General features: G+C 40.5%; 1 protein-coding gene across 1 annotated transcript in view; it reads left to right on the top strand.

Annotated features, from left to right (window-relative positions):
- Nucleotides 1–15,123, top strand: part of RFTN2 (raftlin family member 2) — an 84,952-nt gene extending 69,829 nt beyond the window's left edge. The window contains exons 8-9 of the mRNA XM_082260713.1: nucleotides 9,989–10,073; nucleotides 14,795–15,123. Coding sequence (XP_082116839.1) covers nucleotides 9,989–10,073; nucleotides 14,795–15,058 — 349 coding nt within the window. The 3' untranslated portion in view covers nucleotides 15,059–15,123. The remainder of the gene's footprint in view (nucleotides 1–9,988; nucleotides 10,074–14,794) is intronic.
- The last annotated feature ends 6,635 nt before the right edge of the window (nucleotides 15,124–21,758 follow it).

The raw sequence follows: 21,758 nt of genomic DNA, 5'->3' as shown, positions 1-21,758 counted from the left end.
AATATGAGAAAAGGAATTAATTCATGATAGACTGATATTTTTGTCTTATCTTAAACCTTATTTAAAGTGTTACTAAACCCACAACAGTAAAATCAGTAAAGCCTGCTTGTTATACTCACTGTGGGACCTAAGGGGTAATCCTCCACATTGTGTAAAAAGTCTGTTTAATACGGTCTTCCCTGATCCTTCCTTTCTTCCACTGTTCCATTCTAACGGCTGATTGTACAGAGCCTTGGAGGCACTCCGCACATGCTCAGTTCAGTGTGTATTGCAAGAGAGTTTTTTGGGGTTTTTTTTAAACACAGCCGTCTGTCCTTCTCCCTGGGATGATCACATAAATCATGCGATCCTGCTATATAGGATCGCATGTCTCTATGGTCATCTCACAAGCCCAACCCCCCCACAGTTAGAATCACTCCCCTAGGCTTACATTTAACCACTTAATCACCAATAGTATTAACCCCTTCCCTGCCAATGGCATTATTAAAGTAACAGTGCGTATTTTTAGCACTGATTACTGTAGTAATGTCACTGGTACGATCTGTCCTCTGCAATGTCGCAGTCCTGCAGTCCTGTCGCTGCCATTGCTAGTAAAAAAAACAAAACTATAAAAATGACATAAACTGCGCAATTGTCCGTTAAAATAACGCAGTGCCGAATTGCAAAATAGGGCCTGGTCATTAAGCAGCAAAATCTTCCAGTCTTAAAGCGGTTAATGGTTTAGCACAGAGCAGTCTGGATCCTCCTCTTCTCGGGTCCCCCGCCGATGCTTCTAACTCCTCCCCCTCACCGAGTGCCCCTGTAGGAAGCTGCTTCCCATGGGGGCACTCATGTATGCTAGAACCTGAGCTGGGCTGTTTGCATCTTTTCAGACACACAACCAGGCGTGGCTCCGCTCCCGCTCTCTGCTGACAAGTTTTGACTGACAGCAGCAGGAACCTGTTCTCAGCCAAGCCTGTCAGAGCTGGGAGAGGGGAGGGGAAAGGAGCTGCTGCAGACGTGCATAGCACTGGACGAAGATCAGTTTCAGGTGAGTATTTAGGCGGGCTGGGGGGTAAGCCACTATTAAAAGTTTTTTTTACTTTACTTTAAAGTGGATGTAAAACCTCACATATACCCAATGCAGCGAACAGCCTCAGATGATACATAGAGATGAAACATATCTCCCTACATAAAGTTTTACATGCATATCTGCTGTCTTCAGCTTTATATATTCTTTAAAAAGTGCACTTCGTGTTAGAAATTTTCTCTTCCTGTTCAGCACTGTGAGTGGATTCTTGGTATACAGCCAAGACAGCTGATTGGAGGAAAAGCACCCCCGCCCCTTCCAAATAAGAGAAAAAGGATTTTTAGTCACTAAGCTAAATGAGCATTCACTTTGCTTCTCTAGTAAATCAGTTCCAACACATGATAAATGCAGTGGCTTGACCAAAGATTAAGGATAGTTTCAGATAATCTTATAGTCATGTCTACATGTCTGTATATTAGTATTCTAATGGATTGACCAGTACACTGTGATATGACTTTAGAGCCTCTAGTGAAATAGTGTTGCAAGCATTATTGCGTATGGTTTGCATCAGTCTTTTTCTTTTATATAAATCTATGTAGCACTGCCCCCTTGAGGACTGCTGGATTCGACACCTTCGGGTCCCCCTGGGTTACCATTAGCAATTTCAGCATGCGCAGTATAACACTTTACTTCTTGGCTCAGTCAATGATCAGTCCAGGGGTATGTAGTTGTTTTTGGTGTTTTATTTAAATTAGGGATGGGAGAAGGGAATAGTGGGATGCTCAAAATTAACTATTCACAATGCGGAGGACTCCTACTTCTGATGGTGCAGCCAGGCTGCTGTTTCATCCTGCCACTAGGTAAATTTGGATTAAGTCTCTATCCAGATAACTTGATGGACTAGATTATCTTCAGGATACTCTCCTAGTATCCACTTTCACTTGAGGAAACAAGCGCAGCACCTTCTAAGTGCAGCAACACATTTTAATATGGTGTAAAACAGTAATACACTCACATAAACAGGTGGATTAAAGGCACTTTGTGAAGAAATGGAAGTTTCTCATCTAGGGCATCACTGGAGCAGGTCCTGGTAGTGGAGGCAGGGGGGTCCCGGCAAGAGGCAGGGGAGTTCCTCCGCGTGCGGTGGGGCGGCCTCGGTGGTGCCCGTGCCTAAACTACCAGGACCTGCTCCAGTGATGCCCTAGATGAGAAACTTCCATTTCTTCATGAAGTGCCTTTATTCCATCTGTTTATGTGAGTGTATTACTGTTTTACACCATATTAAAATGCGTTGCTGCACTTAGAAGGTGCTGCGCTTGTTTCCTCTTGTCTCCCCCCAGAGATTACTTCTGTCTCTCCCGTCGGCAGCCGCTACAGTGGACAGCTATCCGCTGAACTTGCTATCCCCTGAACTTTATTTCCCCCTCCCCCACCTCCCCCTCATGGTCCCCAGGACCAGCCCACACTGAGACCTCTACTTGTGCCAATTTACTACAAACCATTGTCCCCTTTCACTTGACACACTGACACCCGTCCTCTGACTATCCTATACCGGGGTGGCCCCCCTCAGGTCAGGCCCCTGGACACGATCCTACTCCAACTAAAATGCTTTCTATTTGTATTTTAAACACACTCACAAGCTAAAACATTCCAGCATTACTAAAGTGACTCAGCCTGTATGATGTATTATGCCAGAAGGAACATTAAAGCACAGCCTTGGTCTCACCTGAAGGCTGCTATGCCACTTCCAATACGTTACTTCTGGTTACCACCCCTGGTCGAGGGGCAAATCTGGTTGCCCCTCGACCAGCACCCCAATGTTTCATATATTCCGACTTAGATGAAACCTTGGGTGCTGGCCGAGGGGCAACTGGATGAGATGTCAATGGTGGTGCCAGAAGAGACCTATTAGAAGTGATGCAGCAGCCATCTGGTGAGACTGAGGCTGCATTTTAATGTTCCTTTTGGCATAATACATTATGCAGGCTGAGTCACTTTAGTAATGTGCTCGCTTCTTGTGAGTGTGTTTTTAATACAAATGGAGCGCATTTTAGTTGAACGTTTTTATGCTATTGGTGCCCCTTTTTCTTTCTATATGGGGAGTTCCACAAGAGAGAAGAGTCAGGACGGAAGCCATATTAGATGAAAGTATCTGTATAAGCGTTCAATGCCAATGTGTAAAAAGAGAGGCATTGTTGTCTGGTGGGTTCCTAGTCTGCTGGGGAAAGGTGTTTGACCACTGGAGGTACAAAAGTATTAATTGTAGAAAGATAACACTTTGACAAGAATTTATCTAGAACTGTTGCAGGATAGACTAATCTTTATGTTGTCATACATGTTTTTTATTTTATATAACGCATATTTTACATTCCCAGTGCCTTTCTTATTGTTATATTGTGTTACATATTTTGGGTACTGTATATTGAATTGAAGGCTGCAGCGATATTACGCATTGTATTAATATTCTTTTTTGGGTATTGTATGTTTGTAGAGCTGAGTTGGGTGATTAGATGTATGGTTCCTACTATAATCTAAAGGATTACCAGCATTCAGGACACATAGAAAGTATTATACTGAGAGTATAATTAAAACTAGAAAAAAAAGTTTGAGACAAACTTTAAGTTGGCTTGAAAAAGCCTGACCAGAAAGTTTGAAAAGTTTAGATCGATCGATAGAAAGAAAAGGTTTGAAGATCGATCGATAGATAGAAAAGGTTTGAAGATCGATTGATAGATAGAAAAGGTTTGAAGATCGATTGATCGAAAAGGTTTGAAGATCGATCGAAAAGGTTTGAAGATCGATCGATTGAAAAGGTTTGAAGATCGATCGATCGAAAAGGTTTGAAGATCGATCGATCGAAAAGGTTTGAAGATCGATCGATCGAAAAGGTTTGAAGATTGATCGATCGATAGAAAAGGTTTGAAGATCGATCGATCGAAAAGGTTTGAAGATCGATCGATCGAAAAGGTTTGAAGATCGATCAAAAAGGTTTGCGATCGAAAAGGTTTGAAGATCGATCGATCGAAAAGGTTTGAAGATCGATCGATCGATGGAAAAGGTTTGACGATCGATCGATCGAAAATGTTTGAAGATCGATCGAAAAGGTTTGAAGACCGATCGATCGATCAAAAAGGTTTGAAGACCGATCGATCAAAAAGGTTTGAAGATCGATCGATCGAAAAGGTTTGAAGATCGATCGATCGATAGAAAAGGTTTGAAGATCGATCGATCGATCGAAAAGGTTTGAAGATCGATCGATCGAAAAGGTTTGAAGATCGATCGATCAAAAAGGTTTGAAGATCGATCAAAAAGGTTTGCGATCGAAAAGGTTTGAAGATCGATCGATCGATCGAAAAGGTTTGAAGATCGATCGATCGAAAAGGTTTGAAGATCGATCGATCGATCGATAGATAGATAGATAGATAGATAGATAGATAGATAGATAGATAGATAGATAGATAGATTAGATGAGTTTGAATGAGTTTACATTGATAAGCATCAAAGCTTGATTGAGTCTAATGGGATTTGGAGCTTGGGTCATCTGAACATCCTGTCAATGAAAGTCTATGGGCATTTTTTGGGTTTTTAATTTTAATTTTTAGGAAAACCGTAACTCAAACCAGTCTGAAAAGATATAGCACACCGAGTCAGAACAGTATGAAGGTCTGTGCCGAGTTTGGAGTATGTAGCTTGAACGGTCTAGGAGGAGATAGTGTCCAAAAATTTACCGGCCAGAAAAATAATAATAAGAAGAAGAATAACTAGAAAAAAAAGTTCGTCGAGACAAACTTTAAGTTGGCTTGAGAAAGCCTGACCAGAAAGTTTGAAAAGTTTAGATAGATAGCTGGATAGATAGATAGATAGATAGATAGATAGATAGATAGATAGATAGATAGATAGATAGATAGATAGATAGATAGATAGATAGATAGATAGATAGATAGATAGATAGATAGATAGATAGATAGATAATCTCTCATTATATTATCGGATGTTACATTGCTATCTCTCCTTATATTATTTGATGTTACATTGTTATCTCTCAGTATATTATGGGATGTTACATTGTTATCTATCATTATATTATGGGATGTTACATTGTTATCTCTCATTATCTTATAGGATGTTACATTGTTATCTCTCAGTATATTATCAGATGTTACATTGTTATCTCTCATTATAATATGGGATGTTACATTGTTATCTCTCATTATATTATGGGATGTTACATTGTTATCTCTCATTATATTATCGGATGTTACATTGTTATCTCTCAGTATATTATCGGATGTTACATTGTTATCTCTCAGTATATTATCGGATGTTACATTGTTATCTCTCAGTATATTATCGGATGTTACATTGTTATCTCTCATTATATTATCAGATGTTACATTGTTATCTCAGTATATTATCAGGTGTTACATTGTTATCTCTCAGTATATTATAGGATGTTACATTGTTATCTCTCATTATATTCTGGGATGTTACATTGTTATCTCTCAGTATATTATCAGATGTTACATTGTTATCTCTCATATTATAGGATGTTACATTGTTATCTCTCAGTATATTATCGGATGTTACATTGTTATCTCTCATTATATGGGATGTTACATTGTTATCTCTCATTATATTATGGGATGTTACATTGTTATCTCTCATTATATTATGGGATGTTACATTGTTATCTCTCAGTATATTATCGGATGTTACATTGTTATCTCTCAGTATATTATCAGATGTTACATTGTTATCTCTCAGTATATTATCGGATGTTACATTGTTATCTCTCAGTATATTATCGGATGTTACATTGTTATCTCTCATTATATTATCAGATGTTACATTGTTATCTCAGTATATTATCAGGTGTTACATTGTTATCTCTCAGTATATTATAGGATGTTACATTGTTATCTCTCATTATATTATCAGATGTTACATTGTTATCTCTCATTATATTATAGGATGTTACATTGTTATCTCTCAGTATATTATTGGATGTTACATTGTTATCACTCATTATATGGGATGTTACATTGTTATCTCTCATTATATTATGGGATGTTACATTGTTATCTCTCAGTATATTATGGGATGTTACATTGTTATCTATCATTATATTATGGGATGTTACATTGTTATCTCTCATTATCTTATAGGATGTTACATTGTTATCTCTCAGTATATTATCAGATGTTACATTGTTATCTCTCATTATAATATGGGATGTTACATTGTTATCTCTCATTATATTATCGGATGTTACATTGTTATCTCTCATTATATTATCGGATGTTACATTGTTATCTCTCAGTATATTATCGGATGTTACATTGTTATCTCTCAGTATATTATCGGATGTTACATTGTTATCTCTCATTATATTATCAGATGTTACATTGTTATCTCAGTATATTATCAGGTGTTACATTGTTATCTCTCAGTATATTATAGGATGTTACATTGTTATCTCTCAGTATATTATCAGGTGTTACATTGTTATCTCTCAGTATATTATAGGATGTTACATTGTTATCTCTCATTATATTCTGGGATGTTACATTGTTATCTCTCAGTAAATTATCAGATGTTACATTGTTATCTCTCATTATATTATAGGATGTTACATTGTTATCTCTCAGTATATTATCGGATGTTACATTGTTATCTCTCATTATATTATCAGATGTTACATTGTTATCTCTCAGTATATTATCGGATGTTACATTGTTATCTCTCAGTATATTATCAGATGTTACATTGTTATCTCTCAGTATATTATCGGATGTTACATTGTTATCTCTCAGTATATTATCGGATGTTACATTGTTATCTCTCATTATATTATCAGATGTTACATTGTTATCTCAGTATATTATCAGGTGTTACATTGTTATCTCTCAGTATATTATAGGATGTTACATTGTTATCGCTCATTATATTCTGGGATGTTACATTGTTATCTCTCAGTATATTATCAGATGTTACATTGTTATCTCTCATTATATTATAGGATGTTACATTGTTATCTCTCAGTATATTATCGGATGTTACATTGTTATCACTCATTATATGGGATGTTACATTGTTATCTCTCATTATATTATGGGATGTTACATTGTTATCTCTCAGTATATTATCGGATGTTACATTGTTATCTCTCAGTATATTATCGGATGTTACATTGTTATCTCTCAGTATATTTTCAGATGTTACTTTGTTATCTCTCATTATATTATAGGATGTTACATTGTTATCTCTCAGTATATTATCGGATGTTACATTGTTATCTCTCATTATATGGGATGTTACATTGTTATCTCTCATTATATTATGGGATGTTACATTGTTATCTCTCATTATATTATGGGATGTTACATTGTTATCTCTCATTATATTATGGGATGTTACATTGTTATCTCTCAGTATATTATCAGATGTTACATTGTTATCTCTCATTATATTATAGGATGTTACATTGTTATCTCTCAGTATATTATAGGATGTTACATTGTTATCTCTCATTATATTCCGGGATGTTACATTGTTATCTCTCAGTATATTATCAGATGTTACATTGTTATCTCTCATTATATTATAGGATGTTACATTGTTATCTCTCAGTATATTATCGGATGTTACATTGTTATCACTCATTATATGGGATGTTACATTGTTATCTCTCATTATATTATAGGATGTTACATTGTTATCTCTCATTATATTATCGGATGTTACATTGTTATCTATCATTATATTATGGGATGTTACATTGTTATCTCTCATTATATTATGGGATGTTACATTGTTATCTCTCATTATATTATCGGATGTTACATTGTTATCTATCATTATATTATGGGATGTTACATTGTTATCTCTCATTATCTTATAGGATGTTACATTGTTATCTCTCAGTATATTATAGGATGTTACATTGTTATCTCTCAGTATATTATGAGATGTTACATTGTTATCTCTCATTATATTATAGGATGTTACATTGTTATCTCTCAGTATATTATCAGATGTTACATTGTTATCTCTCATTATATTATGGGATGTTACATTGTTATCTCTCAGTATAAGGTTTGAAGATTGATCGATCGATCGAAAAGGTTTAAAGATCGATCGTTCGATAGAAGAGGTTTGAAGATCGATCGATCGAAAAGGTTTGAAGATCGATCGATCGATCGAAAAGGTTTGAAGATCGATCGATCGAAAAGGTTTTAAGATCAATCGATCGATCGATAAGGTTTGAAGATCGATCGAAAAGGTTTAAAGATCGATCGATCGAAAAGGTTTGAAGATCGATCGATAGATAGAAAAGGTTTGAAGATCGATCGATAGATAGAAAAGGTTTGAAGATCGATCAATCAAAAAGGTTTGAAGATCGATCGATCGATAAGGTTTGAAGATCGATCGAAAAGGTTTGAAGATTGATCGATCAAAAAGGTTTGAAGATCGATATATCGATAGAAAAGGTTTGAAGATCGATCGATCGATCGAAAAGGTTTGAAGATCGATCGATCGAAAAGGTTTGAAGATCGATCGATCGATCGAAAAGGTTTGAAGATCGATCGATCGATCAAAAAGGTTTGAAGATCGATCGATCGATCGAAAAGGTTTGAAGATCAATCGATCGATCGAAAAGGTTTGAAGATCAATCGATCGATCAAAAAGGTTTGAAGATCGATCAAAAATGTTTGAAGATCGATCGATCGATCAAAAAGGTTTGAAGATCGATCAAAAATGTTTGAAGATCGATCGATCGATCAAAAATGTTTGAAGATCGATCGATCGAAAATGTTTGAAGATCGATCGATCAATCGAAAAGGTTTGAAGACCGATCGATCGAAAAGGTTTGAAGATCGATCAATCGAAAAGGTTTGAAGATCGATCGATCGAAAAGGTTTGAAGATCGATCGATCGATAGAAAAGGTTTGAAGATCGATCGATCGAAAAGGTTTGAAGATCGATCGATCGATCGAAAAGGTTTGAAGATCGATCGATCGAAAAGGTTTGAAGATCGATCGATCGAAAAGGTTTGAAGATCGATCGATAGAAAAGGTTTGAAGATCGATCGATAGAAAAGGTTTGAAGATCGATCGATCGAAAAGGCTTGCGATCGAAAAGGTTTGAAGATCGATCAATCGAAAAGGTTTGAAGATCGATTGATAGATAGATTAGATGAGTTTGAATGAGTTTACATTGATAAGCATCAAAGCTTGATTGAGTCTAATGGGATTTGGAGCTTGGGTCATCTGAACATCCTGTCAATGAAAGTCTATGGGCATTTTTTGGGTTTTTAATTTTAATTTTTAGGAAAACCGTAACTCAAACCAGTCTGAAAAGATATAGCACACCGAGTCAGAACAGTATGAAGGTCTGTGCCGAGTTTGGAGTATGTAGCTTGAACGGTCTAGGAGGAGATAGTGTCCAAAAATTTACCGGCCAGAAAAATAATAAGAAGAAGAATAATAATAATAAGTTTAAATACAATATCAGTAAGTTGGCTGTTCCAAGCCAACTTAATAAACCTTTCTTGAGAAGAGTTTATCTAGAACTGTTGCAGGATGGACTAATCATTATTTGTCATACACCTTGTCACTTGAGCTTTCACAGTGGTGAATATTTATAATAATGCATGTTTTATGTTTTCGGTGCCTCATGTTGTTATATTGTGTTACATATAGTAGGAACCACACTTTCAGAGGCACCTCCAATATAGTGCATGGCTTCCATGTGTATTTGCAATCAAATGCATCAGAGACATCTGTTATTGGTCTAATTTAAAAAGCAGGGTTTAAATCCGTTCTCATTTGCTGGCTTGGTACATTTGTATATTTTTTCATGACAGACAGTTAAATTTAAACGAGGGGGAAAAAATAAAGCTTTTGTAGGTCATTATATACAATAATTATTATGTCATGTGAATATTATGCAACTAACATTATCTATCTATTGTTTTAGTGAAGGAAATCTGACTACAAAACAAGTCATATTTCTTCAAAGATCTGCTATTCCACACGCACTTACAGCTGTTCAGTCACCTGAGGTAAGTTATCACCCAAGTAGAGACAGGGCCGGTGCTTCCACTAGGCAAACTAGGCAGCCGCCTAGGGCGCATTGCCACCTAGGGGCGCAGCCAGGAGTCAGCACTCTCTCTCCATCATGAATTCTCCATCCATCATGAATGATTATTGTGAGCTGAGGCGAGGGGCGGAGGTGGGGGGAAAGAAGGGACAGCGGAAGTGTCTTTGGCAGTGGTGGAACTACCAGGCCCTGGCTTTCCACCACTGTTGGAGGGGCCCCAAAAGGCAAGAAGGAAGCCCCCCAGAGTGCATCCTGCATGATGATCCTCTTCAGGTGGAGCTGAGCGGCAGGAAGTGACTCTCTGCACTGAGCTGGAGGGCAGCCGTTTATTTCCCTGGGTTGGTATTAAGCAGGGAGCTGAGGAGAGCTGAACCTAAGCCAGAGCTCGGCACTGGAGGGCGGAACCTTTATTAGGGCAGAAGCGACGAGGCAACAGAATGGTCTGAGGAGGTTGGTGATAAAGGATGTGTGGAGCTTTCTAACTGCTGCTTTTCCCTCCACCAGGAGCCACCGCGTTTAACAGGGGTTCGGGGTCACCAGGTGTGCCATGAGGAATTGGGGTCCCTGGGTGTGCCATGGGGGATTGGGGTCCCCAGGTGTGACACGGAGGAACATCAGGGTCCCCAGGTGTGACACAGGGGAACATCAGAGTCCCCAAATGTAAAATGGAAAAACAGGAGCTGACATAGAGGTACATCGGGGTCAGTGGGTATGACAGCATGACATGGAGTAATATTGGGGTCCCAGGGTGTGACATGGAAAAACATCAAAGTCTCTTGGTGTGACATTGAGGGACATTAGGGTCCCTGGGTGTGAAATGGAGGAATATGGGGGTCACTGGATATGACAGCATAAAATGGAGGAACCATCAGATCAGGGTCACATAGAGGAGTTTTTAACCCCTTCCCTTTTTTGGGGGGGCGCAAGTAGCTGGTCTTGCCTAGGGCATAAAATAGTCTAGCACCGGCCCTGAGTAGAGATTGTATTTCATGACTGAATCCAGGATACGTTATTGTGTGACTGAATCCAGAACACGTTTCTTGCTCAAAGTTTAGGCTTAAAGTGGTTGTAAACCCAGATAACAAACATTTAACTGAACAATATAGCTTTCCTTAGCAATGCAGCACAACTCATTTGTGCACATTCTGGCAGGGATACAAGCAGCCGGCCATCTGTAATCCTCCCCACTTTGCTACTGGTAAAAAATCTGTTACATGCAGAAAATATGTGTCGCCACACCACCTGTCATTTGAATGACTGACAAGCAAAGGAGACTCACGAGTGAAGGGTGCGTGTCTCCTGCTGCCCCAGCCTAAGTAAAAGTGTTTTGTTTTAAGTGCTTGTAAAACTCATAAGCATCAGTTACCAAATACATGCACCATTTCATAGTTTGTTCAGTAAAAGTCCAACCCACTGTATTATTATCCCTGTACTGTTATCTACAGCCATGGCCAAATTTTTCAGAATGACACAAATATTCATTTTCACAAAGTCTGCTGCTTCAGTGTTTTTAGATCTTTTTGTCAGATGTTACTATGGTATACTAAAGTATAATTACAAGCATTTCATAAGTGTCAAAGGCTTTTATTGTTAATAGCATTAGGTTTATGCAAAGAGTCAATATTTGCAGTGTTGACCTTTCTTTTTCTTTTCCAATAGTTTTTATTAGGTTTTTCCAAAAAGAACAAATAACAATTACATCATATACAGGTACATTGGTTGAAGAAAGTAACAATCACGATTAACATTGTACACTTGGCTCCACCAACAGTCGGTGTTATAATACACCCCTCAGACCAGCCCCCGACCCGAAACTCCCTCAGGGGCCCAGCAGGAAGGCCAAGCCCGGCCACCCCTGACGGGAGCAATACTGTGGCCCAGCTCGGCCCCCCGCTACACCCCACAAGGTCCGGACCTTTCTTTTTCAAGACCTCTGCAATTGGCCCTGGCATGCTGGCAATCAACTTCAGGGGCACATCCTGACTGATGGCTGCCCATTCTTCCATAACCAATGCTTGGAGTTTATCAGAAAATGTTGGGTTTTTTTTGTTCACCCGCCTCTTGAGGATTGACCACAAGTTCTCAACGGGATTAAGGTCTGGGGAGTTTCCTGGCCATGGACCAAAACTTTCATGTTTTGTTCTTCAAGCCAGTTAGTTATCACTTTTGACTTACTGCAAAGTGCTCCCTCATGCTGGAAAAGGCATTGTTTCTCACCAAACTGTTCTTCAATGGTTGGGAGAAGTTGCTCTCAGGGGAGGTTTTTGTACCATTCTTTATTCATGGCTGTGTTCTTAGGCAAAATTGTGAGTATGCCCACTCCCTTGGCTGAGAAGCAAGCCCACACATGAATAGTCTCAGGATGCTTTACTGTTGGCATGACACAGGACTGATGGTAGCGCTCACCTTCTCCAGACAAGGTTTTTTCCAGATGCTCCAAACAATCAGAAAGGGGATTCATCAGAAAAAAATTACTTTACCCCAGTCCTCAGCAGTCTGATCCCTTTAACATTTGCAGAATATCAGCCTGTCCCTGGTGTTTTTCCTGGAGAGAAGTGACATCTTTGCTGCCCTATTTGACACCAGGCCATCCTCGAAAAGTATTTGCCTCATTATGCATGCAGTGAGGCCTCATTGTGCGTGCAGATGCACTCACACCTGCCTGTTGCTTTTCTACACTGGTGGTGCCCTGATCAAGCAATTGAATCAACTAAAGGAGATGCTCTTGGCGCTTGATGGACTATTTTGGGTGCCCTGAAGCCTTCTTCAAAAATGCAGTAGAAATGTTTTTTTATGGGATTAAGTTAATTTTCATGGCAAAGAGGGACTTTGCAATTAATTGGAATTCATCTGATCACTCCTCATAACATTCTGGAGTATATGCAAATTGGCATCATAAAAACTTAGGCAGTAGACTTTGTGTCCTTCTCAAAACTTCTGGCTATGGCTGTACAAGCCTATCACAGTTCTCTGGAAGCTTTATACCAGCGCCTTTTTACCTTATACCCTGAATTATTATTGTATTTTATACAATTAAAGGGGCAGCAGGTATACTATAGACCCATACAACCAGGCGCCTTCACATTAGAAACTATTATCTTTACTTCATAACAAAGCGGAGCTTGATGTTTGATTAACATTCTGTGCAGTAGTCTGTAATATTACACCCCAAAGTTGGGCGTCCATGATGGCCTAGGCTCACAGGAAGAAGTTTGAATGATGCTGGGCTACTTTTAGCCCAGAAGAGGACCAGCTCTGGTGTACACTGAGGGGGCGAGTATTACAGCATAAACAGCTTTTTTAATTTTTTTTTTTTTAATCAAACGAGTCTTTATTGCACATATAGGTGTAAACAACAGTAACAGGAGAATGCAGTGAATCACAGGTAATGAAATAAGCAACATAGGGTACAGCTGGACATGAGTATCAAAAAGAGCATAATAACAAGTACAGTGTGAAATGTAATTCAAGGAGGCGTCACTAGTAAGGAACAAATTCAGGATATAAGGCACGAAGACCGAGGCGTACATCAGATGGCCAGTAGATCATCTATGCAGGGCAACATTAGAAGGGAACCCAGGTTAAACACACGTCTCTGGGGCCTGCGTCCATCTATCCCATATCTTATTAAATTTCGTGGGGCAACCACGATGTGTGTACAACAGTTTCTTGTAGGGTACAGTAGCGTTAACTTCTCTGAGCCAGTCATGAAACGTAGGGGGTCTGTCACGCATCCAACGGCGCACTATCATTTTCCGGGCGGAGAAAAATAGTAGTAAATTTATTCATACTGGTATCAGGGAAAATTCCCAATAAACATGGTTTGGGGAACAATGAGAGGGGGGAGCCCATAGTGTCATGAAGAAATTTAACTATCTGAGCCCAGTAACCCTGGATTTCGGGGCAGCTCCACAACAGATGATAAAAAGTACCTTGCTCCCGGCCACACATAGGGCAGGTGTCTGTGGCGTCTTGTCGGTATTTGGCAGTCAATAGGGGGGTAAGGTACGCACGATGTAGGATGTATGTCTGAGTAAGTCGGTCGGACAGTTTAGGGGAGCCCAATTTACAGGCATCCAGAGCGTCACTCCACTCGTCGTCTTCCAGGGGGCCCACATCCTCCTCCCACTTAGCCTTAGGTGTATACGCAAGGACCGTGGAGGCCGGCTCGTGCAGCATAGTGTATAAAATCGAGATAAGGTGACTAGGGTTCGAGCAACCAACTACTTCAAGTACTGGGACCGGGGGCAGAGCTGGCAACGGCTGAGGAAATTGCGTGCGGAACGCATGCCGTAGCTGAAGGTACCGAAAGAGCATAGTATGCGGGAGGTGAAATTGGATGGCTAAGGAGCTTTTTTAATTTTTAAACATTATAAGCTACCTATTTTTTATTTATTTTTTTATTTACAAAGGTGGGTTCAGGCTTTAGACAAAATTGTTTGAAGTGAACTTTTGAGGATACATTTACAGATTTTGGCAATGATGACTTGTTTTAGAAGAGACAGGGGCTGTCAGCCTGATTCTGGATTCACTACCTAGTGAGTCAATGATGTGAAAGAAACGTGAGGGGTGGGAGTTGAACCTAAGGGTGCCTATAAATACAACAGCACCTTCCAAAATCCTGTTGTCATTTCACTAAGCAGACATTTGTGATGTAATGTTTTTTTTTTTTTTTTTTTTTAGAAAAAGTCTGTAAGACAAACAGTAAATGAAGAAAGGAATAACAAATCCAGCAGAAGCATTGGACAGAAGACTCCAGGAAGCTTTGAAATTGGGCAACCATCAAATGAACTTCACCTCTCTCCTTCCAAGCAATACTGGAATACAGACAGCAATCAGCATTTTGGAAGTTTTTCTGGTTTCAGCAGCAATGATAGTATGCTAAGAGACCTGGATGATGTACAATATGAACAAGAAGAAGCCGTGACCCAAGTCACCTGCATGTGAATACAGGCTCTAAATCCAATTCTTTCTATACCATCTCCTTCTACAATAAAGGATTTGTATCTTTAAAAAAAATCAAACATAAAACCCAGTGAGAAGATAATTTGTTAATTCAGCTCTTTAAACTTACCTTAGATAATTATATTAAATTGCTTTATGTCATCTGAAGTTTGAAAAGAGGCTTGCTGGAGAAGCACCTGCATTGTTAAATTTATGGGTTGTAGAGAGGAGTACTTATTTAGGCTTACAGGATGGAAAGCATTGAGCATGCATATGGTTTACTAGCTACTGTGCAAAGAGGATACCGGGTGCTGGCACAGGCTATAGAACTATAGACCCTGAAGAGTATTTTTACCTTCCTTCTTTTATGCAACCGCATAGTAATTTGGGGAGGGTAGATCTCACATCTGGAAGTATTAGGAACCTTGCATATGGAAGTTAATGCATCTAAAATGATACATTTTGCTTCCAAGTGTTGCAACAGAAGGAATGCGATGTTGCATGCACAGTATTTGTATGTCTACTATCTGCATTTATGCAAATAGTTGAAGTGGGCTTTATAGTTGTAGCACTAACCCAGCAGGAGCTGCTGGTGCGTGGTTCCCCTACTCCTGCACAGCCAGGCAACAAGCATTTTCCATTCACATCCAGACACAAGGAATATTCTTTGAGCTTAGTTTTGTTGTTTTATTAGGGGTGATAACTTAGAGGAGGTAAAAGGGATTATGGGATGCCCAGCTTGACTGAAACTATGGATGGGGATAATTTCCTCTTTATGTACAAAAATCCTGGACTGTTCTGTCTCCTGGCGTCCAACAGTCTTTAGTGAGCAGAAGCAATAGTCCCTTGAGGACTAGGAGCTCTCAGCCCCTTTAGAAAATAGCACAATACATTGTAAGCTGCATACAGGAGTATCCCCTCTCCTATGTAGAACTGCTCCCAGCTTTACTGCCTGCAGGAACTACCAGCCCACCTGGCTGCTCTGAGTTCTCCCAGGGCAAGGGATAGGAAGGGTTAATCACAGCACTGCCCTCCTGAAAGCTTGATACATGTGGCACTCTGTCCCTTGTGAATTACCGGGTGTGCTGATGTACCCACTATGTCCTCTTTGCTCGCTGCTGCTCCTTAGGCAAGATTTCTTTCCAAACCGTAATACTGTTAGGATCTTCCCAAGCCAGCCCGAGCCCAGCCTGGAGGCAGAGCCCCCCAGACCCAGTGATCCTTTCTAGGCCGCCGACAGACTCCTAAGCACGTTATCTTCCGGCCGACTCCCCTGCTGGCATAGCTTCACCATATTTAAGGGCTGACTCAACCACCCTGCCAGGACATTCTGCCTGGGGATTGGCCAAGTTCCTTCAAGTATGCAGATGAGCTCTTCTGGCCTCCGCTCACTAACTTCTAGAAGTTTCTCCAAATGGTACCAGAGACCTGCCTGTGTGGTGCTATTCAGCCTGACCTGCAGTAAACCCTGACCCAATTTCAGACTCACAAACCATGAGTCATAACATAAATTTGCCTACACTAACACTAGTAGCACACTAGAGGGTGCTACATATAGGATACACGTTTCATCATAGTTCGTATGATCAAGGAGAAATATAGAGCATTCATCTGCACAGCCAGCAGTGCTTTTCCAAGTCATATGCTCCATGTGCATTACAGCCTAAACTTAAAGTGGCACTGAACACAAATAGTAAAGCTTTGAGAGAGCTTTTTGAAATGTTAATTTAAATGTTAAACAGTACTCTAAACAAGGTGCCGCATTAACAATAACGGTGTTTTTCCTGGTGAGGTTACCTAGGCACTCCTGTACATAAGCTACATAGTTTTATAAATGCAGTGATAGATCCAAGGCACTGTTGCATCTGACAGCTAGTCTCAGGAGATTCTGTGATTTCACTACTGTGCTGTTCTCTATTCTCCTTGCTGGATGTCCTGACATGAGAAATCAAAACCCTGCCTTTACCACAAAATAGCTGCCTCCACATTGAGACAGTACATAACGAGGCATGGTAAGTGCCTTTCCTAGTGCCTTATCAATGCCATGTCTCTTATTTTACAAACCATTTGGCATACAATACAGTTCCTGAATTTTGTAGAGTTTATTTTTTTGAGGTGCTTATAATGTGTACATAATGTCATAAACAAAGTATGAAAGCAAATTCAGACATATATCGATGTACCTAAACAGCTGTCAAAAGCAGATGCTTCTCTTTGATTAAGGCAACATAACTGACTGAATTATATATACTGTATAAATATTTTAACTGGATTCAACGTTAAGCAAGTATTTATAATGCTTCTGGATGAAGCAAAAAGGAATGAAGGACACAATTTTTAATAAAAAAAGAAAAATGGCTCAGGACTTGAACTCAGACTGAACTATCTGGAGCTTTGGATCATGTAATCAAGTTGCCATCATGTACAGACTGCTTGGCACGTGAGATGCGAAAAAAGGTTGTCACCCAATTGAGTGAATGCAAGTTTGTTTATTACACCTTTTCTAAAATGTAATGCAAAGAGGTATCTCATCACTGGTCACATGTGGAATATGGGTCCCTGTGTTTACACTATCATGAGAAAAGTGACCTGTTTCACCTATTTGAAACTGGAAGAGGAGTATTGTGTGAATGAAAGTAGACATTGCCATACTGTACTACTAATACCCAGCCTTAATTCATAAATAAACAAATGGGTAGTAGCATTGGAAACAATTCATAGCTTTGAAGTTTACCTAAGAACAAAGTAGACAACTCTGGGATTCGCTGAGGTAGGGATGAGCGAAACTCAGTTTTCATTTTCCCAAAATAATGGTGTTTTTTGGTGTATTTTAGGGGTATAATGACTCCTGACGGCTATGAACACTATCCTGGAGCTGTTCTTCTGCCAAAAACAGACTCATCATTATCCTAAGTAATTTACATTTTATTCACAGAAATGAACAGGCAGTGGAGAAAAGTAAAGTAAAAAAAAAAAATGAAATGGCATTTTGAAACTTTTCAGCAAATACACCATTAAATATATGATTAAAAAAAGAAAGCACATACATGCACACTAAATGAAATAAGCTAAACCAGTGGTCCTCAATCTTTTTGGCACTAAGGACCGGTAGCCACAGCAGCCAATTTTCCCAGGTACTGAGGGGTGGGGGGGGGGGGTTGGAGCTATTCATGGAGTCTGTCCATAGCCCCCCTTTACAGCACAGTCCCCCCTTTATATCAGTGTCATCAGTTCCCCTTCACATCACAGCCCCCCTTTACATCACAGTGCCCCTTTACATTAATGTAACTGGGACGGCTCTGTAACGGGGGCACTGTAATGTCATCCTATCAGCAGGGCAGGAACAGGAAGGAGCTCTCCATTCTGATTTGCAGCTCCTCCCCTGCTTATTGGATGACATTGTTTGCCTGGTGGGCAGGGGAGCTGAGAGAGGACACAAAGGAAAGTCTGCACAGCAGGAGGTGAGCAGCAACCGTGGTGTGTGAAAGCCCTGTGCTGACTATGGTCGCCGCTCATCTTCTGCTGTGCGGCAAATTCATCAACAGGCCATGAACTGGCAGCGCTCCATGGACCGGGTGGTGGGGACCCCAGAGCTAAACAACCTAAATACCACCCCTCAAAAAACACAAATAAATGGCAAACAGACATAATTTAGAAAATTTAGCCTAAGCAGTTCAGTGAGCATAATTGAGAGTTTTGCTGTAGCAAATTTTTTGCGAAAATTACCATTGGCAATTTCAACTAGCAAAATAAATTTCAGCAAAACCACTCTGCCTGTCCTTACTCTGTAGTAATTTTTTTTATTCTCTCATGCCATTCTGATGATCAGTATTTTGGCCTGGAAGCAAATACACCCTTAACCACTTTAAGACCGGAAGGATTTGCCCCCTTCCTGACCAGGCCCTATTTTGCGATTCGGCACTGCATTACTTTAATGGACAATTGTGCGGTCGTGCGATGCTGTACCCGAAAAAATAAATGTCATTATTTTCCCACAAATAGAGCTTTCTTTCTTTTGGTGGTATTTGATCACCTGTGTGATTTTTATTTTTAGCTCTATAAACAAAAAAAGAGCGACAATTTTGAAAAAAACAATATTTTTCACATTCTGCTATATGACATTCCCAAAAAAAAAAAAATGTAAAAATCAAATTTTTTTAATATTTTAGGCCAATTTGTTTTCACAATAAGTGTATTTTGATTGATTTGCGCAAAAGTTATTGCGTCTACTAACTACGGGAAAGTCTATGTCATTTTTATTGTTTTTTTTTACTAGTAATGGTGGAGATCTGCGATTTTTTGCGGGACTGCGACATTGCGGTGGACAGATCGGACCCCTGACTGTAATTTTTGACACTTTTGGGGGTACCAGTGACATTACTACAGTAATCAGGGCTAAAAATATGCACTGTTTCTGTAATAATGACACTGGCAGAGAAGGGGTTAACATTGTGGTTGATCAAGGGGTTTAATGTGAGCCTAGAGGAGTAATTCTAACTGTGGGGGGGCGTGGCTTTAGAAATGACCATAGAGACATGTGATCCTATAAAGAAGAATCACATGCGCTCTCTGATCATTTCAGGGAGAAGAACGGTCAGCTGTGTTTACAACAGCTGACCGTTCTCTCTCAGTGGGGAACGATCGTGGGTGTCAGGCGGCAATCAGAGCCGCCTGCCCGCTGCATCAGCTTCCCCGCTGACAAATGGGGGCGAGAGCGTGCCGCTGGCAGAGCGCACTCGCCCCCTAGCCTCGTGCTCGCGAGCGCCGTACATGTACGGTGATTTGCCTAGGAGCGGCGGCGGGCGGTCGGGAACAGGTTAAGATATACAGATTGAAATTTGACCTGTTCAGCAGGAACCAGACAATTATTCAGTATTCATACTCACTCACTCAAAATAACTGTATGGTCAACTTTAGGCCACTTTCACACTGACGGACTGATCAGATCCACCTGTCAGTTTTTCAGGCAGACCCGATCATACCATCCATTGCTTAGAGAGTACATGTGTCCGTTGATACCCGCCTACATCTAAAACCGATCCTGTCTGCTAAAAACAGACTAAACAGTCTGGTGGATCGGATGACAGATTGAAACAGACAGGCAGTTTGTTTCCATCTGACAGCCTATAGAGAACATCGGGCTGAGTTTGTATCTGCTCTGCATCAGTTGAGTGGACATGGACCTGTCATTCGCCTGCTCAGCGGGGATCACCAAAGAGATCCCTTGCTGAACAGGAGGATCCCCTGGCAGATTCCGCCAGTGTGAAGGGAACCTTACACTGCACACTATTGTTTGGTGAAAGAAAAAGTGATAAATCCAACAGTGAGATTGTGAATTTTCTAGTATTAATTCATATAGGATTAAATTGTTGTAAGTATTTGCAAAATATTTGTGAATTTTTCAAATGCTTAATGCTCAACAAGAGCTTTTTGCTAACTGCTCTAAACTAGAAATTTTTAAGAACGCATGGTTTATAAAAGACTGCATCGTTTTGCTATTTTATTGAATTTGGATGCTGTGGTATTGCCTTAGTAGTGTGACAGAATGGGTGTGACAGGGGCAGACTGGCAACTTTCGGCCCAGGGGGCAAGTACAAACCAGAGGCCCATGGCGACTTGGCCTCCCTCCCACTCTACCTCTTCCCATCCTCTCCCTTACCCACATTCCAACCTGAAGCCCTGCTCCAGGTACTCTTTAGTCACCAGCTGAATCTGGGATCCCAACCTGGCCAGCAGGTGGGAGCTGGGACAGCTCAGTCGGGGCTGCCTGGGGGGAGGAGGGTCTCCAGTGGGCCATGGAACCGTATCAAAGGCAGCAGAAAGGTCCAGAAGTAGGAGTACAGAATAGTGTCCATTGGTTTTGGCCATTAGTAGATCGTTTGTCAGTTTTAGGAGAGCAGTTTCAGTGGAGTGTTGAGGCCGAAATCCAGACTGAAGGGGATCAAGGAGGCTATTCTCGGCAAGGTGGTCGCACAGTCGGTTGTAGACTAGACGTTCGAGGAGTTTGGATGTGAAGGGGAGCAAGGAAATAGGGCGTAGGTTATTCCGATCGGTTGGGTCCAGTGAGGGCTTTTTAAGTATGGTGCTGACTAGTGCATGTTTTAGAGAGTTGGGGAAGATGCCAGAAGAGAGGGAGAGATTGAAGATGTGGGTTAGAGAGCGTAGAATAGGGCCAGAAGGTGAACATAGCATTTGCGAGGAAACAGGATCCAGAGGTCAGGTCGTTAAGTGGACGTTAGCAAGTAGTTTAGCAACCTCATCTATAGTGGTGGGGTTGAATGAGGGAAGTAATGATCGCACCTGTGGGCATGAAGCATAAGGCATGGAAGGTATCTGAACAGCAATGATCTCCTTACGAATTGTATCAATCTTCTGTTTGAAGTGGTAGGCAATCTCCTGGACAGTGAGTGAGTCGGTGGGAGGGGGGTAGTGGAGGACGGAGTAGAGAATTAAAGGTAGCGAAGAGTTGCCGGGGGCGTGATGACAGGCTGTTAATGAGAGATAAAATAGGTTTGTTTGGCTGTGTGGAGACTGGAATTGTATTTTTGGAGGGCAGATTTATATTGGTTAAAATCCTTCTGAGACCTAGTCTTACACCATAGGCGTTCAAGAGCACGGCTATGCTTTTTCAGCCTTCTAGTGTTATCTGTTTGCCAAGGTTGAAGGGGTCGGGGCCTGATTCGGTGTGTGGTGAGGTGGGCCA

The sequence above is a fragment of the Pelophylax lessonae genome (assembly GCF_965119305.1).
Source record: "Pelophylax lessonae genome assembly, chromosome: 6".
Classification (NCBI taxonomy): domain Eukaryota; kingdom Metazoa; phylum Chordata; class Amphibia; order Anura; family Ranidae; genus Pelophylax; species Pelophylax lessonae.
This window is presented reverse-complemented; position numbering and strand designations above follow the sequence as displayed.